Source organism: Cavia porcellus, unplaced genomic scaffold, assembly GCF_034190915.1.
Source record: "Cavia porcellus strain 051 isolate PalLab524CR breed Dunkin Hartley unplaced genomic scaffold, mCavPor4.1 scaffold_6, whole genome shotgun sequence".
NCBI classification, from domain to species: domain Eukaryota; kingdom Metazoa; phylum Chordata; class Mammalia; order Rodentia; family Caviidae; genus Cavia; species Cavia porcellus.
In genome coordinates, this window is record NW_026947489.1 from 89428336 (window position 1) to 89446737 (window position 18402).

General features: G+C 60.0%; 1 protein-coding gene and 1 long non-coding RNA gene across 3 annotated transcripts; both read right to left on the bottom strand.

Moving 5' to 3' along the window:
- Positions 1-3800: 3800 nt before the first annotated feature.
- Positions 3801-16469, bottom strand: Xylt2 (xylosyltransferase 2). 2 transcript variants are annotated; one of them, XM_063251356.1, is made up of 11 exons: positions 16282-16469; positions 10371-10863; positions 9948-10123; positions 9340-9542; positions 8938-9018; positions 8314-8530; positions 7930-8106; positions 7500-7762; positions 7035-7230; positions 6171-6504; positions 3801-4871 (listed from the first exon to the last, which is right to left on the bottom strand). In XM_063251356.1, exons 1-11 carry the CDS (start codon positions 16414-16416, stop codon positions 4549-4551), a joined length of 2598 nt encoding a protein of 865 aa, XP_063107426.1. In that variant the 5' UTR covers positions 16417-16469; the 3' UTR covers positions 3801-4548. The 2 variants fall into 2 exon arrangements, with proteins under 2 accessions (XP_063107426.1, XP_063107427.1); XM_063251357.1 differs by lacking the exon at positions 3801-4871 and having other exon boundaries at positions 6266-6593.
- Positions 12973-16204, bottom strand: LOC134476533 (uncharacterized). The gene is made up of 2 exons (XR_010048286.1): positions 14726-16204; positions 12973-13582 (listed from the first exon to the last, which is right to left on the bottom strand). It is a non-coding gene; the product is annotated as an uncharacterized LOC134476533 (long non-coding RNA).
- Positions 16470-18402: the final 1933 nt, after the last annotated feature.

Consider the following 18402-nt stretch of genomic DNA (forward strand, 5'->3'; position numbering starts at 1 on the left):
AGGGAACTGAAGGGAGCAGGCCACAGCCCCAGAGGTGGTTACACAGGGGCCCCTTTCCTGGTCCTGACCTCTGGGCTCCCCTACTCGGGCTGCACCTCAGTGGCTGACAGCTGTGCCACAGTGCTGAGGCAGAGCGCGGTGGGTCTGGGGGTCATGAAGGTGGTGTGGAGCGAGGCTCAGGATTAGGGTCTGCATGCAGGAGAGCATCCAGAGCTCGCTCATTCCTGGCTGCCCTGGCCCATCACTGGTCCTCTGCACCAGCCCCTGGAGTGTAGAGACTCGTTTCCATCCAGTGGCAGCAGCTCTGGGGACGTTCACTCGGAAAGTCTTGGCTTGTGTTTAGAGTGGGTCAGAACCAGGGGACTGCAGCTTGGATTTCTTTTGCTTCCTCACAGATGACATCTGGTGCTCCATCTCTGGGGAGGACTAGCGCTGGAGTCTGGGCTGGGCTCTCCCCTGGAGCTGGGGAGACTACTGTCTTCACTGAGGGGTCCCTGCGTGGAATGGGGACCTCTTCTGTCCTGCTTCTTCAATTCCTAGCGAGTCCAGGCTACTGAGCAGCTGCTCCCTGGGCAGAGTGCAGGGCTCTTTCCTTGGAAGCCGGGTGTGAGGGCGCCTAAGTTATGGTGGGGACGCTGGAGGAAGACGCAGGAGGGTTAGGACACTGCCCGCCCCGGCTCCCCCTCAGGGTGCTGTGTGCTGTCTCCTGCAGTGCGCCCTGCTCCCTAGCAGTCAGTGAGCCAAGGTGCAGGCATCCAAAGGGTAGAGTGGTTCTGTCCAGGCCCTCGGCCCAGGGTGGCATGAAAAGGAGCACTCTGCAAAGGGACACTGAAGGAGAGAAGCAGAGACTCCTAGAAACACAGAGAGCTGCGACTTAGAGCGTTAGGCCCCAGCCCGCCTGCCGTCAGAGACTGTTGCCTTAAACTGGGCGCTGACAGAGGGGACTCTGTTTCCCAAGGGCAGCAGGCAGGATGTCACTCCAGATAGCACAGGGACCAGGCCAGGTGTCAGGCCTACTTGAGGCCCAAGGCTATTGGCTGGAAGTGGCAGCAGGTTTTCACAGTAGCTATGACTACTGCTAGGCCAGCTGTGCAGAGAAGCAGTGGCGTGGGTGCCAGGAAAGGACACCTGGCCAGGAGCCCCGGGCCAGAAGTTCTGCCCCTTCAGGGCCTGAGGTTCAACCCACACCCATGCCACTGCCTGGTCAGCGCCAGGCCGAGACCCAGTGCCCTGTAGCAGCAGCGCTCCCCTCTGCAGTTCTGGCCACAAGGCCCCTCTGCCACCTTTGGGAAGGGGGTGGTGAGGACACCTGGGTCCTGCTGATGAGCCAGGGGAGCCCCAGCCCACCAGAGCTCTGCATTGCTCCAGCCCAGCTCAGCCCACCTACAGCCCATTGGTCCTCCTTGGCTGTCCTCTTGGCTCCCACTTCTCATGGAACCAGCGTCCCAGATCGCCCTGGAAACCAGGCACAGGGGCCACACACACAAAAGTCTGTGCCTGGGCTCTTCTCAGTCCCATACAAATACTGTGCAGCTCCAGGCCCATACTGCCTGGGCCTGCTCCCCGCCCTCACCCTGTCCTGCTGGACCCCAGTCCTCATCGTGACCACAGGGGCCCTAGCTGCCAGGGGAGGACTTCAAAGCTTTTGGCCTCAAAAGCCAAAGCCTCCAGGCTCAGCTAGCCCTGCTGAAAGACACAAAGGGACCCAGCCAGGAAAGACCAGCGAAAGGGGAGGACAGCAAAAAGGGGCCCCCCCCCAGCCTGCCCTCAGTCTTGGGGAGGAGTCCTGAGCCTGTGCCTGGGGCCACAGAGCTCCAGACTCCTGGTCCTCCAGTGAGTGCTGGATCCCTGCTGGGTTTATCTTTAAATCAGAGCCCTTAGGCAGGATCTTCAGTGCTGGGCTAAAAAATCCAGCGTGCTGTGAAGGTACACACCTGTAAGCCTGGCTGCCTGGGAGCAGGACAATGACAAGTTAGAGCCCAGCCTGGGCAACTTAGCAAAAAAATAAAGGTCTGGGAATGTAGCTCAGTGCAGGACACCTAGGGTCAGTGCTCAGCACCCCAAAACAAAACCCAGCTGGGTATGGTGACCCAGGCCTGTGACCCCAGTGTGCGAGGAGGGAGGGTCCTTGAGATCCTAGACTACAAAATGAGTTCAGGCCCAGCCTGGACTGCATAAGACCTTGTCTTTAAAAACCTTGAACAAAGGAGTTCAGGCCCAGCCTGGACTACGTAAGACATTGTCTTTAAAAACCTTGAACAGGGGCTGGGGATTTAGCTCAGTGGCATAAGCGCCTGCCTTGCAAGCAGGCAGTTGTGAGTTCAATCCCTGGTACCGATAAAAATGAAAAAGACAAAAAATAAAAACCTTGAACAAAGAGTGCAAACAGTGTTCACAGCAGGCAACGGCAATCTGCTTCTAGGTCCAGCCTGACATGCTGGAGGATGGAGGTGGGTGACACAGGTGAGGAGCTGCTCGTGTTAAGGACACTCGGAACTGTGGTGCTAGCCTGACAGCAGAGCCATGGCCTGGGTAATCCCAGGGGAGCAGGCCAAGTGTCCTGCCTTTTTTTTTTTTTTTTTTTGGTCTTTTTCATTTTTATTGGTACCAGGGATCGAACTCAGGACTGCCTGCTTGCAAGGCAGGCGCTTATGCTGCTGAGCTAAATCCCCAGCCCCAAGTGTCCTGCTTTTTACCTCCTGACAGTACTGCCCTTAGTACTGTCCTTTCTTACCTACAATAAGAGCAGAGGCTGAGAAACAACACCAAATCTCGACATCCTGGAGAGAGCGCAACTTCAGTTCCCTAAAACAGGAGTCAGAAAAAGCAGGCCTCTGCACCTAGGACCCTGCCCACCCACTGTGCCTTCTTGCTTCAGCCTTTCTGGTTACCTGTCTGGCCACACCCTAAGGAGGGCTCGCCAGGGCTGTGAGAGTGATCTGGGGGATTCCTTCTGGCACACTGCATAGCTCCCTGTAACCTGCACCCATCCCAGCCTCAAGCCGCAGCTCCCCAGCTGGTACAAAAGGGTACTCAAAGTGTTAGCCAGAGGGGTTCTCGGCTGAGATGGGGCAAGACATCATGGCTAACCAACCAGCCTGACCCGTGGTCAGGTGCGCCCTCTCCTGGCAGCCAGGAGAACCGAACATGGCAGCCCTGACAGGAGCGGAGCCCTTGTTCCCAAGTTGAGCAAGCAGCATGCAGGCTGCCGTGAATTGAGGTCTGGCAGCTCCCTCTCCTACTGCACATTATAGAAGGCGAGAAGGGCTGAAGCTGAGCCCTTGCTGACTGACACCAGGACAGTCAGAAGTGGGGAGGGGACTCGTAAGGGCCGAGCTCCAGGGTGACCAGCAGGCCCTAGTGGGGATCCACTCTGTTCTTGGTACCTTGAAAGGCGGAGCTTTAGCAGGAAGCAAGCACATGAGGGCTTCTGGGATGGGCCAGTGGCTGAAGGCAGAAATGTGACATCTGCCACAGTCTGGGCCACTAGTGGGTGGGGTGCTGGGTCAGGACGTTCAAGAACCGCACTTCAGCCAGGCGCCGAGGCGCACACCTGCATTCCCAGCACTTGAAGGCTGAGGCAGGAGGATTACCTCAAATGTGAGGCTGGCCTGGGCTACCAGTGAGCTCAAGGCCAGCTTGAAGCACACAGTGACACCCTGGCTCAAGACACAGAGGGCTGCAGTGGATGTTTCTGCAGCCCTCCGGCTGCCATGGAGAAGTAAGATGGGCCCTCAGGACTCCTACAGCAGCAGCTGAGACTTGAGAGGCCAGGGACACACGAGAGGAGGGATGCAGGCTGGGCGCAGAGCAATAGAGATATATTTCTTCTGTTGCATATTTCAGACTCCACACCAGCTTCAGGCACAATGCAGCTCCGGGTTCTTCTGAGCACCCTGACCCGATGGTCCTCACCCAGGCCGCTACTGAGGTCATCCCTCTGGCAGGCACCTGGAGCGCCTGGGACCCTCCCTGGCTTGGCGCAGCAGATCCCATTGCCCTGCTGTGCCACTTTGGGGCAGGTGTACTGGGACCCAGAGCCAGCCCCTCCCTGCTCTGGGCTCCCCTGGCTATCAGAGGAGAGGTTGTCCCAGGGGGCCCAGCTCCACAGCAATGGCCCCATGTCACCTGCTCTGCCTGTCACAGAGCCTCAGCTGTGAGTACCAAGGCCCAGCTAGAGACAAGGCCCGGGACAGTGAGGCAACCCCAGCGTCCCAGGACCGCGGCAAAAGGGCTCGCCACGTGGCCACATCCTGGGGCTGCTCCAGGTGCTATTGCACATCTTCTGTTTCTAGTTCCACCCCCACCACCCTTTTTATATTTAAAAAAGTACAAACCAGAGATGGGGGAGGCAGACCCAGAAGGGGACGCGGGTTCCTGCTCCTGGGGTCCCTAGCAGAGCCACCTGGCTGTGCCTGCAGGCTCTTGATGGCTGGAATGGGTGACTGCCTGGGCCTCTTGCCTCACCTGTGGGCGGGACACGCGCCACTCTCTGTCCGTATGTAAGGTGCAATTCCCGGTCCTCCGGGTGTGCTGGCTGGGACCCTGCTACCTGAGTCGCCCATCCGCTTTGACAGGCCCCAGCTCTGACTTGGGGTCTGGGGACAGAGAGCTCCAGCTGGTCAGTCTGCAAGGCTCCAGGGATGGGCAGGCAGAGGGGCCTGTGGTACACAGTCCTGCCACGGACCAGAAGCTGCTCAGTTCTGTGTCTGTCCAGGCCTCAAGGGCGGGCCCCGTGAGCTCTGCATGCCGCCGGGCAGCCTCCTCCGCAGGCTCAGGCTGGGGCAAGTTCAGGATGCCGCTCAGGCCCTGGAAGCTCTGCTCCGTGTACTCGTTGTGGGGCGGCCCCGCGTGCAGCCAGCGGGCATCATCTGGGGGGTGCAGAGCAGGCAGTGAGCACAGCCCTCGGAACCCACTGTGGTTCCCATGCCATCGCTTCCCAGGTCTGTCTTGCAGGGTGGTCTTAAGCAACTGTGTAACTGTGACCCCTGACTTCCCTAGTTTAGGGCTGAGTCACACAGCGCACTCAAATTACTTCAGAAACTAAGAAGCCAATGGGTTTACATCACGCACAACCCTGCCCGTCCCTTGTCAGTGGCTCCCAGAAGCTCAGGTCTTCCTGTCAGCCTTGTAGTGCTTCTCTTTCATACTCTGTGTACCAGATACCTGCCAATCTTGTTTGTTTTGAGACAGGGTCTTGCTGTGTAGTTCAGGCTGGCCTTGAACTCACTGTGTAGTCCAGGCTGGCCTTGAACTTGTAATGATCCTTCTGCCTCAGCCTCCCGAGTGCTGGAATTATAGGTGTGAACCACCACCATGCCCAGTGACACCTGCCAGCTTCTTTCTCTCAGCTTAGAACACACTCTGCCTCTGTCCTGGAGGCCCAGCTCAGTCCCTGCACCTCTGCTCTGCCCGCTGAGGTCTCCTCCACCAGACTGAGTCCCTCGAGAGCTGGGGACCAGGAAGACAGAGGGGGTCTTACCCGCCCTGGGTCTGTCAGGCCCTGCTCTGCTGTGCCACCCCTGCCCTTCCCCACCCTCCTGTGAGTAGATGTGGTGGAGAGGAAATGCCCATTGCACACCCACTGCTTACCTCCTAACCCCAGCCCACCACCGGCCACCCCAGGGGAACCTGCATAGCCCCTGCCGCCCAGCTTGGCAGACTAGGATGGCCACTCACATGTGCCAGCCCAGGACAGTGGAACTTAGGGCCCCAGAGGCACAAGTTGGGATGTGTAGTGAATAGGCTACATCCAGAGAAGCAGCCAGAGCAGAGCCTGAAGCCAGCAGAGACTGGCCAGGATGCGAGGCAAGAAAGATGGAGAAAACAGTTCCGGTTCCCATTGAGCCTGAGACATCTGCTGGGCCTGGGCACCATCTCCAAGATCTCCCCGTTTGCACTCGAGCTACTGGGATGCTGTATGTACCATGTACCCCAAGGTTTCCATGCACCACCCCCACTTTGCACAGGAGAAGATGGAGCTCAGGAAGGCCACGGAGCTGCCACATCCCATGCCCAATCTGCCTGGCTCACAAGAGCCCCTTCCCATGTGGCCGCTGCAGGCAGGCCTAGGTACAGGCCAGCTCTGGCAGCCAGCTTCTTGGGGGCACCTCCCATGCAGATCCTGCTCTGCCCAGCTCCTGGCCATCCTCTGGGCACCTGATCCTCACCTTTCCTGAGAGGTAGTTTGCGGTTGAAGGTCAAGGGCAGCACGAGGAAGCGGGTCTCACCCAGAGGCTCCCAGAACTGCAGCAGCCGCACGGTCCAGGCTCCTGGCCGCAGCGGCCGGCTCAGCGGAGGCTTATACTGGGTGACCTCAGTCTCTGCATCCACTGTGATGTCATACGATGTGGCCACCACATAGGTTGGGTCAATCCAGACCACGGTAGCTGTGAGGTTGGGACCCCGGGCCCAGCGCTGCATGGCCACAGGCTCATCCAGTGGTCCTAGCAGCCCCCCGAAGTTCCGGAAGAGACGCTCTTTGGGGTCCCACTCGGTGCCAACCTGCAGGAAGGCAGGCAGCTGGGCAGGCGCCTGGGAAAAATGTCCTCTCTACTCTGATGCTGCCTCTCACTGGGCCTCAGTTTCCCCATCTGCAAGATGAAGGAGTCAGACAAGGACTCTAATCTCTCAGCCCTGACATTCATTCTCAGCTTTTGTCCTGATTGCTGTACTCTGGGACTACAGGGAGCCCATCCCAGGAGAAGCCACAGCCTCCAGGCAGACCCTGAGGGAACCCCCAAATGTGCAACCTTAGGGCCCCTCTGGAGTGTCCAGTCCCTGTGTGAGAATTCCTGGGGTGTGGAAGACCGGGCTTGTGTTGTAACGCAGCTCACATCTCTGCATGTTCCGTGCCCCCACATGGAGGGCTTCTCGGCATGAACAAGTGGGGTGACACGGGTGTGGTAACTGGGTGGGGGGGCCCGAGGAACCCAGCCCACACAGGCCTGATGGAATCCCCGTCCCTCATCCCTCTTCCCACAACCTGGGTCTTGTTGGGGTCAGAAGAAAGCAAGGGGGAGGACCTGTCCCACCTTCACACTCTGGAGCCGGTTGGCCTGGTCACTGCGCCCCAACAGCTTCAGCGACCCCTGGGGCATCAGCCACATCTCAAGCATCTCTGCTGGCCCCTGGGCTGAGGGCTGCACTGTCTGCATCACCAGGTAGCCCTGGAAATGGTCGTCATAGAAATACAGGTGCACGCTGGACGGCAAACCCCGGGGCTCAAACCTAAGGAGGTTCCAGCAGGGAGAGAGGGAGAGGCCATGAGCACCCTGGCTTGGCCTGGAGTCCCGGGCGGGGGCAGAGGGGAGCCCCATCCTGGGCCCTTCCTTGGCTCAGGTCTCACACCCCACAGTACCTACGTCCCTGGCTCTGGCCTTTCATTACTTTTTCTTGCATTTTTCCCTGCCTCGGGCTGGGAGCCTCGCTGTGGCCAGCTGCTGTCTCTCCCTGATCACCCCACAATACGGCGCCGCACCCTGAAGAAGGCATCTCACCTGCAGAGCGGGGTGCCTGGTGGGGGTGCGGCAGTGGCGGCGTGGCGCAGGCCAAGGCGGACGAAGGCGGAATAGGCAGTGAGCAGGACGTCGCTGAGCCCGCCTGGGCCGTCTGCTGCGTCATGCGTGTTCTCCCAGTAGGCCTTGAGCGCTGGCGTGCCCGGAGGGTAGCTGCCATACAGGTGGAAGTCCAGAATCTCCAGGACCTCCTGATTCACAGTGGACTCGAACTTCCGGGCGAAGAAGGTAGGCCTGGAAACTTGCTGCAGGGGGAAGGTGAGGACTGTAGGGGCCGCAGGATCGGCAGAGGTCAGCTCCTGGGGCTGCTGCCACTGCCCTGCGGGCTCAGACCCAAGAGGGCTCCAGGGATAGGCCCCTCCTGCCTCTGGGTCCCTAAAGCTCGAGCAAGAGCTGGGGCCCAGGGATGCACCTGCAGCCGCAGGAAATCCTGGGGCTTGAAGTCGTTGGGGGAGCAGCCGCACCAGTCTACGATGTGTTTGTACTGGCACTTGCAGCCCAACTTGCGGTTCCAGTTGGTGACCCGCAGGTTGTTGTCCACGAGGCTCTCGCAAGCTGGGCTGTTCTCCAGCACGGTGTGAAAGAAGGACTGTGGTGGCAGGGGTGGGCAGGGTGAGCCTTGGCCAGCCCCTCGCCCCTTCCCTGGTGGCCCCGCCCACCCCACTGGCCCTTCCCCTCTATTGGCCCTTCCCCTTCCCATTGGTCCCGCCCCTTCCTGTTGGCCCCACCCAACCACTGACCCTTGCCCTCCCGATTGGCCCCTCCCCATGGCCCTGGCGCTCCCCCATTGGCCCACCTCGGCTGGGAGCAGCGTGTATGTGTAGAACTGCCGGAGCTGCGTCACCAGTGGGTCGTCAGTGTACACCACGTACTCTACGAAGCTGCGTGTCAGCACAAACCAGTCAGAGCCGCCATCCACCACGATGCCCACCGGGATCTGCCGCTCGCCCAGACGCCACATGTGCGAGTCACACTCGTGGAAGAGACGGTCCAGGCCCTGCTTCTTGATAAACCTGGGGGTAGCAGTGGGGGTGGCTTAGGATCCTGCAGGTTGGAGCCCCAGGTCTTGCCTCCATCTGGCAGCCAGTACTCCTCCCTCTGTGAGTGCTTAGGAGGCTTTTATTTTTGTGGTGGTACCAGTGATCAAACTCAGAGTCTCATGCATCCCAGGCAAGTGCTCCACCACCGGGCTGTACTCTCAGCCACACCTTCAAACAGGCTCTCACTAAGTCACCTAGGCTGGCCTTAGCTTCACATCTTCCTGCCTCAGCCTCCTGAGTCACTGGGATGAGGGATGGATGCCACCACCCCTGGCTGGTTTGTGGGTTTTGTACCATTGGGCTGGGGCCACTGAAATCCCCTTTGTGGAAAGAACTATGACAAGACAGCAGGGCCGCTCTGCTCTGCTTACTTCCCTCACCTGGAGTTGTCCCGGCCGTGTGACTTGAGGAAATTCTTGTCCCGGTTTTTGGACAGGAATGCCACCAGCTCTTCATTGGTCCTGGCAAGGGAAGCGGGTGTGAGGGGCAGGTGCTCCTTTTCCCTGCACCCCTGGGCCTTTCATTGTCTCTGAGTGTTCACTGGCCAGGTGTCCTGTCCTGGCTGTGCTTGGAGTGGGGACACCTAGGGAGGACCCCACCTTCCCCCACCCCTGGTCCCAGCATCTGAGGGCAGAGGCCTCTGGCCCGTCCTCATCCCCGTGTCCTATCAGCCTTAGTCTCCAGTTCACTACAGGGCTGGCACAGGGGACCATGTCTGGGCCCTGGAGACCCAGAGTGAGGCTTGGGGAGGAGGAGTCCACACCCGTTACGAGCCCCCACACCTGGTTGGGTAGTCAGTGGCGCTGAGGTTGATAAAGAAGTCCCAGGCCCAGCCAGGGACCTCCAGCAGGTCCCGCATGCTGCGTAGGTACATCCTCAGGAGGCTGGCACCACCCCAGATGGTGACCATACGCCAGGGGGTCACCCGCACGTTGTCATACCTCTGGGCTAGTGCCACCACCTCACGGTGCAGGTAGTTAGAGCGCTGGGGAAGAAAGGACACTCAGCAGGTACAGCCAGGTCCTGGGTTATGAGCCCCCACCTCCACCTGGGGTGGAGGACAAGTGACACGGAGTGGGGACATCGCAGGGCAGGGCTCCGGCTCCCAACAGCTGTGCCACCTAGTTTATTCTTTTGATATTTTAAGACAAAGCCTTGTTATATAGCCCAGCCTGGCCTGGAACTTATGGCCTGGAACTTATGCCTTGGCCTCCCAAGTGCCGGGATTGCAGTTGTGTGCCACCACCACACCTGGCTTGGCTACAATATGTTGGGCAAGGACCTTGGATTCCCTCTCTCTAAACTGCTGGGGCCAGGTCAGAGGTCTGTGTGTGACCTTTGGAGTCTGGTCTCTGCTTACTCCAACTCCGTGGCCTCCCTACTGTAGTACCTGGTCCACGTGGATGTAGAAAAAGTGCTGTGCGTGGTACACGGCCTTGAGGAGTCGCTTCAGCTGGCGGACGGCGCGGCCGTGCACCACCAGCATGTAGGCGATGCGCACTGGGGGGCCGTCCACAGGCGGCTGGGCCCGGAACTCGTCCCACTGGATACCGGGACTCATCTTGCCTGAGCGCAGAGGATGGGGGGTGGGTGAGGACCGGCCAAGGTCACAGGGCGGGGGTGATGAAAAGGGGCTGCCTGCCTGGGTGCCAGTGGAAGAAGCAGACCTGGAGCCCGGGGTCCCAGCTCTCCCTTTGCCCCTCACACGCTTAGTGCAAACTCGGACACAGAGATGATGGTGAGGATCCCGATCACATGATTGGCCTGCCCACCCAAGCCTGGGAAGGACCCGGTGCCCCCTCCCCATTCCTACCCGCCAGCTGGCAGTGCCGTGGCACCATCTTGGGCATGAGGCTCCCGGCCTGGTGCAGACACACCACGTTGGCGATCTCCTGCTGGCACTGCTTGGTGCTGGCCCGGGCCAGGGCCGACAGCGCGTCCTTGCCCACAATCTCACACTTCGGGGTGAAGCTGTTGTCTGTGGGCTGGGGCGCGCCCTCCACACTCCCCGTATCCCCATGTGGCGGGAAGCCTGCGGCCCCCACCAGGGCCTCCCCAGCTGCTGCCCCACTCAGGTTCTGCCGGCCTGGGGGCTCCGGGGGTGGGGCTGGCGGGATCCTGCGGCTGGCTCTGTGCCGGCTGGTGACCGCCCGCACCACCTTGGCCACGGGCACGCCCGGGCTTTCCGTGCGGCCCCGCCAGCGCCCATGCCTCCTGCCCGCGCTGCCCCTTCTGCCCGCCGAGCTGTCTGTGTCCTTGGAGCCCTCACCGGGGTCCAGTGGCCGTGGCTTCCTCTGTCTTCCTTTCTGTAAGAGACACAGATAGCAGACAGAAGTCACTGGGCAGCTCCTGCACAAATAGCACGGCTGTGTGGACCAGCGGGTGGAGGAGGCCTCTCATCCCCCACCTTGCATCCTGCACCCCACCAGCTCCAGATCACAGGGCGCTCTGCACTTGGCATCTCTGCGCTCCGTACTGAGACAACACTTTCTTTCAGTGGATGTTAACATCATGCACTTCAGTCCCAGGGTCAGAGGACCCCAAAGCCCACCTAGCACCTGCCTCTCACAGTGGGACCGGCTGGGAAGTCCTTTAGAAACCTCTAACTTCCAGCTACACCCAAAACATTCTGGACTAGACTTCTCCATGGGGAGTAGAAGGGCGCCCGGGATGAAGGGGTATCACCCAGCAAGGAGGGACAGAGGAGAAGACTGACACCCTTGCGATGGTTTATATCCAGATGCCCTCAAGGCCTCAAGGTGCCCTCAAGGCTCACAGGTGGGGTTTCAGGGAGGCAATGGGATCTTGGAGCCGAGGAGAGAGTGGGCGATAGGCGCGGGGCCTGGTGGGAAGAGGTGGCCACGGGGCGTGGCCTGGAGGTTTCTCTCCAGCCCCTCCCTCCCTCCCCCCACTTTGGGTGAGCCAGGCCTCCCTTCCCCACTGGGCCCCCCCATACAGCCCGCTTGCAGAGCTGGCTCCAGGTGCCCGGCAGGCTGCCTTCTGTGCGCCTGTGTGGGCCACTCTGAGCAGGACCCTGCATCCTGGCCCTGATGGTCCTCTATGGACAGCAGACGCCTGGAGGAGCGCCATGGAGCTGTCTCCTGCAGCCCTGGCAGGGGCCATCCCAGGTGGCAAAGTGATAGGAAAGAGGCTATGTGAATGCTCAAGTTTCTGCTGTGAGGGACTGCATGGGGCCAGCATGGCAACACCATCCCCTTCAGCTGTCCTGCTCCTTGCTGCCCCCTCTTCTGTCATGCCTGCTGGCAGCGCGCCCCATGCAGCGCTCTGTCCTCCTGAACACCCTCCTGACTCGGCCTCCAGGACACCGTGAGGGCCTATCTCCCCAGTTGCAGCTCTCAGGAAAACTGAGGTCACACATCACGTCACCCCCCCACCACGTCCTCACTCAGCCGCTGAATTCCAAGCCCCATTCACATCCCAGCTTGAGCTCCCCCCACTCAGTCTCTCAGCTAGTAGCCTCCCTGCCACCCCTGGAAACTGAAGGACCCTTCCAACGCCTAAGCCCTGGTGGGGTCCCCTCCCACTCTCCCAGCCCTTCCTTATACAACTGGGGAAACAGTTTGGTGCCCCTCTGTCCCCAACAACCCATATCCAGCCCAAAGGCAGAACCTGCCCCGCCCCTTTCCCTGTCTCACGGCCCCCAGGGTCCCTTCTCATCACAGCCTCCACATTTAGTCAGCACTCAGACCTCAGATCTCTGGGACTGCCTGGCGTGTGGTCACGCCCACCTTCCGGGCCCTGCATCCCACCAGGGCCTCGCCATGCCATGCTGGGCTCCAATTTGTGACCCTCCTGTCTCAGCCTCACAGGGGGCCCAGGTTACAGGTGTGCACCACCATGCCTGGCTTCCCTCAGGAATTTCTTCTTAATATGATGATCTAATTTTATTATTTTTGTGAGTACCAGGAATCAAACTCAGGACCTTGTGCTTGCCAGGCAGATGCTGTGGCCCTGAGCTGTATCCCCAGCCCCACGATTTTTTTTTTTTTTTTTTTTACATTTAAAAGACAGAGTCTCGCTATGTAGTTCAGGCTGGCTTCAAACTCACTGTCTCAGCCTGCCAAGTGCTGGATCACAGGCATGTGCCACCACACCTGGCCCTCGCACAACTGGTTTTTGTTTGGTTTGTGTTGTTTTGGTTTTTGTCACCCAAGCTGGCCTCCTTGGCGATCCTCCTGCCTCAGCCTCCCAAGTATTGGGATTCCAAGTGTAATCACACTGGGTTTCCTCACATGACTGGACACTCCATGGAGGCAGCACTCAGGGCTGTTTTGTTCACTGACGTAGCCCAGGAGCCCAGGAGAGGGCTGAATAATTGTGGACACTTAGTAAGGAGTGAATGAATGCTGCTATGGCTTTAGTGGAGACGCAGGTGCAGTACGTGCTGCAATTGCTTTTATTTATTTTTAGGGGTAGGAAAGTTTACTGGAGACTAGGAATGGGGAATAGGAACAGTTCTGAGGGACAGGAGGGGTCCCAATGGGTTGTCCCCCTATTATTATGATTACTTGGAGGAGAGGAGGAAAAGGAATGTGAAGTCGAGGGACAGTGGTGCCCTGAGACACTTGGACATCTCAGGCTCTGGTGGGCGGAGTCATCTCCTGCGCCCCTCCTGCAGGCCTGGCATCTGGGCCCAGGCCCCACAGCCAGCCCGCCCTCTGCAGTCCCAAGAGGTGTACCATGCGAGCTGGGGTGTCTGTCTCCAGCCGTGAGGAGGCAGCAGATCTTATTCTATACCCACTTTGGAGAGGGCACCCTGAGCCAGGCAGTCGTGAGGAGCTGGTGACATCTGACCAGCCACTCAGCAAGGTGAGAGACATCCCCGAGAGCAGCAGGGCAGAGAGGGCAGGGAGCTGTGGGCTCCCGGAGTGGAGGCAGGTGTCCGCAAGTGAGGAAGCCAGTCAGGAGGGCAGGGCACGGGGCCAGGCTGGCTGTGGTAGGGCACAGGATGTGGGAAGAGGCGGGCGAGGTGGTGGCCTGCACTGCAGCAGAAGCTGGCTGACCCTGAGAAGGACAATCCCAGAGAAGGCCAGGGCACTAAGTGGCAGCGGTGAGGGGCCTCTAGAGGCCTTGATGGCAGCCAGACCCCAGTGTCCCCTCCCAGGCATGGCCCAGGGCTTCTGTCTCCAAAAAGGCTGGCCTGGCAGCCTGAGGTCAACGTCCCTTCTGATGACTAAAGATGAGGTCCAGCCCTCTGGCCTGCCTGCATCCTGGCCTCAGAGTCCCCTGGTCCCCTCGAGAGGCACCGAAAGCCTCCACTACTCCCGGATGGCTCCACCTGTGTTTAAAGCATGTGGCAAGACAGCTCTGAAAACTCTGAGTGGCTCCTGGGGGCAGCAATCCTCCGGGGCACTCATGCGCCCCCTCGGCGCCAAGCACGGCATAATTGCACTTCCGCTGCTCTCAGGATGAACCCCAACCCCTGGGTCACCCATACCCACAACCATCTGGAGACAGTGTCGCTCCCTCCTGCCCACTCCTCGAAAGCTGCGCAAGGCCACTCTCCGTACTCCTGCCCATCGCTGCCCGCAGCAGCTCCTCCAACCCCTGATCCAGGCCAGCCCCTCTGCCTCACTCCCTGTCGACTGTCTGTCAAGAGGGTCAGCTCCAAGCATCTATTCTTTTTTTTTGTCTTTTTCCTTTTTATAGGTACTGGGGATCGAACTCACGACTGCCTGCTTTCAAGGCAGGCACTTATGCCGCTGAGTTAAACCCCCAGCCCCTAAGCATCTATTCTTTACTTTTAATTAGTTTATTTACTTATGAGGGCACTGGGATTGAACCCAGGGTTTTCCCACTGAGCTACATCCTCAGCTTCCCCCCACTTTTTTCCCCCTCCAATCCTTTTTTTAAAATGTGGAGATTAAGCCATTAAGACTGGGGCTCTTATTTGAGATTCTCGGGATTACAGGTTTGCATTGCCACGCTCGGCTTCTCTTCCTGTATGTCCAGTACTACATTAGCACAGTGCCTAGAGTCCACAGGGCCAGGTTTGTTGGTTGAATGACTGAATGGAGCCTACCCCTCATGTGCAGTGCTAAGCAGATAACCAAGTAAGTACTAACAGCACAGCACCCACTGGGGACTCCTGCAAGAGTCACAACTGTCCCCACTCACACACACTCACAAGGAAGCTGCTCCCCTTACCTGTCACAAGGGATACTGGAGTGGTGGCTCGCTGGTCTGGCGTTTTGCTGAGCAGCAGAGCTGGGACAGAAGGGTGACAATGGCGGTGCCACTTCAGCACTGCCTGCCCACCTGAGGCTGAGGGGACGGCCGTGTGGGGCACAGAACAGATGGTAGTCTACACTGCACAACCTCGAGGTCCCTGGGGCGCTTTCTCAGCCCCAGACTGGGGATCCTCAGTGAGCTTCAGCCAGGAACCCCCAGGTTCCCAATCTCTGCACCCCCCAGGTTCCCAACCTCTGCACCCTAGGCTGTGGGCAGATGTTCACGGACTGCAACCCGTGTGGAAGCTCTGAGACCGGAGCCTAGGTCCCAGGGCCACCTGTCCTGAGAAGGCTCAGGTGCCTTGTATGGGTGGTCACGCCCTGTGCTCACTCCCTCCCGGGGCCACTGGGCTCCTCAGCTCCAGCCTAGGACGTCCCATGGCCCTCAAAGCCACTTCCTGCACCAGACCTTAAACTCCCTCCTCCTCTTCCTCCTACTTCTTGATGCCCAAAGAACAGCAGAACAAGCGCATCCCCTTTGCCCCAGCTCCTTTTAGGGTTGTGGTCTCTTCCTGCGCCCCTCACTGTCCCAGCTTCTCAGCTCCCCCCAAAAGACGAGGGCAGCTTTTTGTCTGGTCTCCTCCCAGGCCTTCCAGACGGCGGGGACGCAGGGAGGAGAGGGACAGGGGCACCCCGGCCTTCACCTTGTCAAGTAGAGAAGCCCAAGAGGCCCTGGCAAGCGGAACGTCTGACCGGAACTGACAGGGGCACCAAAACAAGGGTGCAGGGGCGGGGACGCTGCCCTCTGGCCTCCCCCGCCGGCCCCTTGCTGGCCACGGACTGATGCTCTGGGCCTCCGGGTGAAGGTGCAGCGACCAGGGGTGCGGAAGAGCCTCGGGCAGGGACCCGGGCTCCGCCGAACCGGCCGCTGGACTCCTCTCGGATCCTGACCGTCCCGAGGCCAACTCCTCGGCGCTTCTCCCTCCCAGGCCCCCGGCCGAGAAAGCCACACCTCGAAGACGCCACGGCGTTCACCCGGGGTCACCACCGCTCCCTCACTCCGGCGCACTCCGTCACTGGCCAATTTCACCGCCCTGCTCCACTTCCCCGCCGGTCGCCGCCTCCCCGCACAGCCAGGCGCGGGCTCCCGGGGTCCCCGGGCCCCACGCCTCCGCCCCCTCCCAACTTCAGAAAGTTTGGCCCCGGGCGCCCACCTCCGCGCAGGCTCGGGCCCAGGCCGCGCCCCGCCGCGCCCCGCGCCTGACCTTCAGCGCCCCCGGCCGGCGACCACCCCGCCGCCACCGCTCCGCGCGCCGGGCTGTCAGCGCCCGAGCCGGGCCTCGGGGTCACGCGGCGTCCCCGAGCAGCCAGGCCCTCCCGGGACGGGGCGCAGGGCCCAGAACTCCGCTCCGGGCCGCCAATGCCCGATGCCCCGGCCGGAGCCCCCCACCCGGCCCGGCCCCGCAGCCGCGCCAGGACCCCGCGCGCCCCCGCCCGGCCTGCCCGCCCGGCCGCCCGCCCGCCGGCGCACACCTCGCCCGGCTCGTCCTCCTCCAGGCCGCTGAAGCTCCACACCACCAGGCCCTGCAGCAGTAGGATGGCCAGCGCGGTGGCGATCGCCAGCTTGTAGCGCCGCACCAGCTTCTGCACCCGCGCGCTCGCCACCATCTTCCTGCCCAGGACGCGGGCGCGCGCCCAGCCCTGCAACCCGTCCGCGGGCGCGCGCGCGGGGGGTCGAGCTCCCCGCCCGGGGGCGGGGCCTGGGCGGGGCCGTGAGCGCCGCGCCTCGCTGGCTGGGGCGGGGAAAGGGGCGGGGAAAGGGGCGGGGCTTGGGCCGCCAAGCCTCCCAGTAGCTGCGGCGCTCCGGCCTTCAGCGCCGGTTGCGTCTCAGCACCCGCCCGCTAGTGTACACCCGTCCCGGCGGCTGGCCCGGTGCGCGTGGCGCGGAGGATCTACTGCCTCTCCTGGTGTCTTGGGGAGCTTAGCCCGAACAGCGAGCTCTGGGACACTGGGAAACCCGGCAGGAGAGGTCGTGCTGGCCTCGGGGCACCTGCTTCAGACCAGACGGGCCTCATCGCAGGCAAAAGCCACCCTGGGGCGCCCCAGCCACCGCCCGCCCCTCCAGATCCCAGGCCTCTGCTGGAGTAACGACCCCAAACTCTAGGCTGCACTGCCCGAGTCCTGATGATCTGTCCCCATGCAGGAAGCGGGGCCTGAGGGGGCCCGAGATTTGGGGTTTGCACCATTTCCCAGGCTGGCGTCAGCAGCCTGGGGCCACACTGAGGAGCGTGTAGCGCTGCTGCTGCTGTGGCTGGGCGTCTGCTCCCGTTTCCCCGCGGTCCTGCCCTGTTCACCTCCTTAGGTGCTGGGAAGGAACCCTGTCCCCCGGTGGCTGATCCTAAAGCCTCCCGAGTCATACCTCTCCTGAGCCTCGCAGGAGGTGGGGGGCTGTGCCCGCCAAAGAAGGCGGACAGAGATGGTAAAACCAAGATGCAAGATTTAAAAGGAAGACTGGCCGGGCCTGACTGCGCACGCCTCGTGACCCTAGCTAGCACTCCCGAGGTTGAAGCAGGAGGATCACCAAGCATTTGAAGCCAGTCTGAGCTACATGCAGACCCTGTGTCAGAATAATAACAAAACAAATGCAGGGCGTGAGGGTGCACACCTATAGGTCCAACACCAAGGAGACTGAGGCAGGATCACTGTTTGAGGCCAATCTGGACTGCATAGTGAGTTCAAGGGCAGCCTGAACTATATAGTAAGACCCTGTCTCAAAGTATCATTTAAAAAAAGCCCCAGAAGTCTGGAGACTACGGCAGAAGGGCTGGGGAGGCGCTGGGAGAAGGAACCCTAAAGTAGAGGAGCTCGGTCATGCAGCCATTTGTGCACAGCAGGAAACCAAGACAGGTGATCTTCTCCTATAGTTAGCGTTTGTAACCCGCGCCCTCCTTGTCTTAGTGCAGTGGGAGAGTTTTGTTCAGACGGCAGTGTGGCTACTTCAGACAGCCCACTCTTGAGGCAGGTGTTGTTTTTTTCCTTTTGTGTGTGTGGGGGCAGGGGAAAAAGACAGTCTCCTACTGTGGTTCAGGTTGGCTTGGACTGACAGCGATCCTCCTGCCTCAGCCTCCTGAGCGCTGGGATTATAGGTGTGCGCCACCACACGTGGCTTCACATATAACATTTATGCAAAGGTCACTGGCAGTCTCCAAGATAATTACTATTGTGGCAACTGCCCTCCATGCCCCTTTCTGTGCATGGAGCCTCACACGGATAAGCTCATGTGGGTTTTTTTGTTTTGTTTTGTTGTCATGTGGTTTTTAAATACAGAAAATTCTCTTTAAACTGGAAATGGTAGTCCAGACCTGTAATCCCACTCTAGGGAGGCTGAGGCAGGAGGTTGGAAGGTGATAGCCCTGTCTGGGTAGTGTGGTAGTTCAGAGAGATTTTGTCTCCAATATCAATATGGATGCAAATATTACTGCTAACAATACATTTAAATATTTTAAAGTATTTCTTTCTCCTCCTTTATGCTAGCAGCTCACCTGGCTTCCTTTCTGATTCCCCTCTTTCCACTTTTCCCCAGTCTGTACATACATACACATGTGTTTTTGCAGTTTTTATTTTTGGAGTCATTAAATTATTTTGGGAGATGTC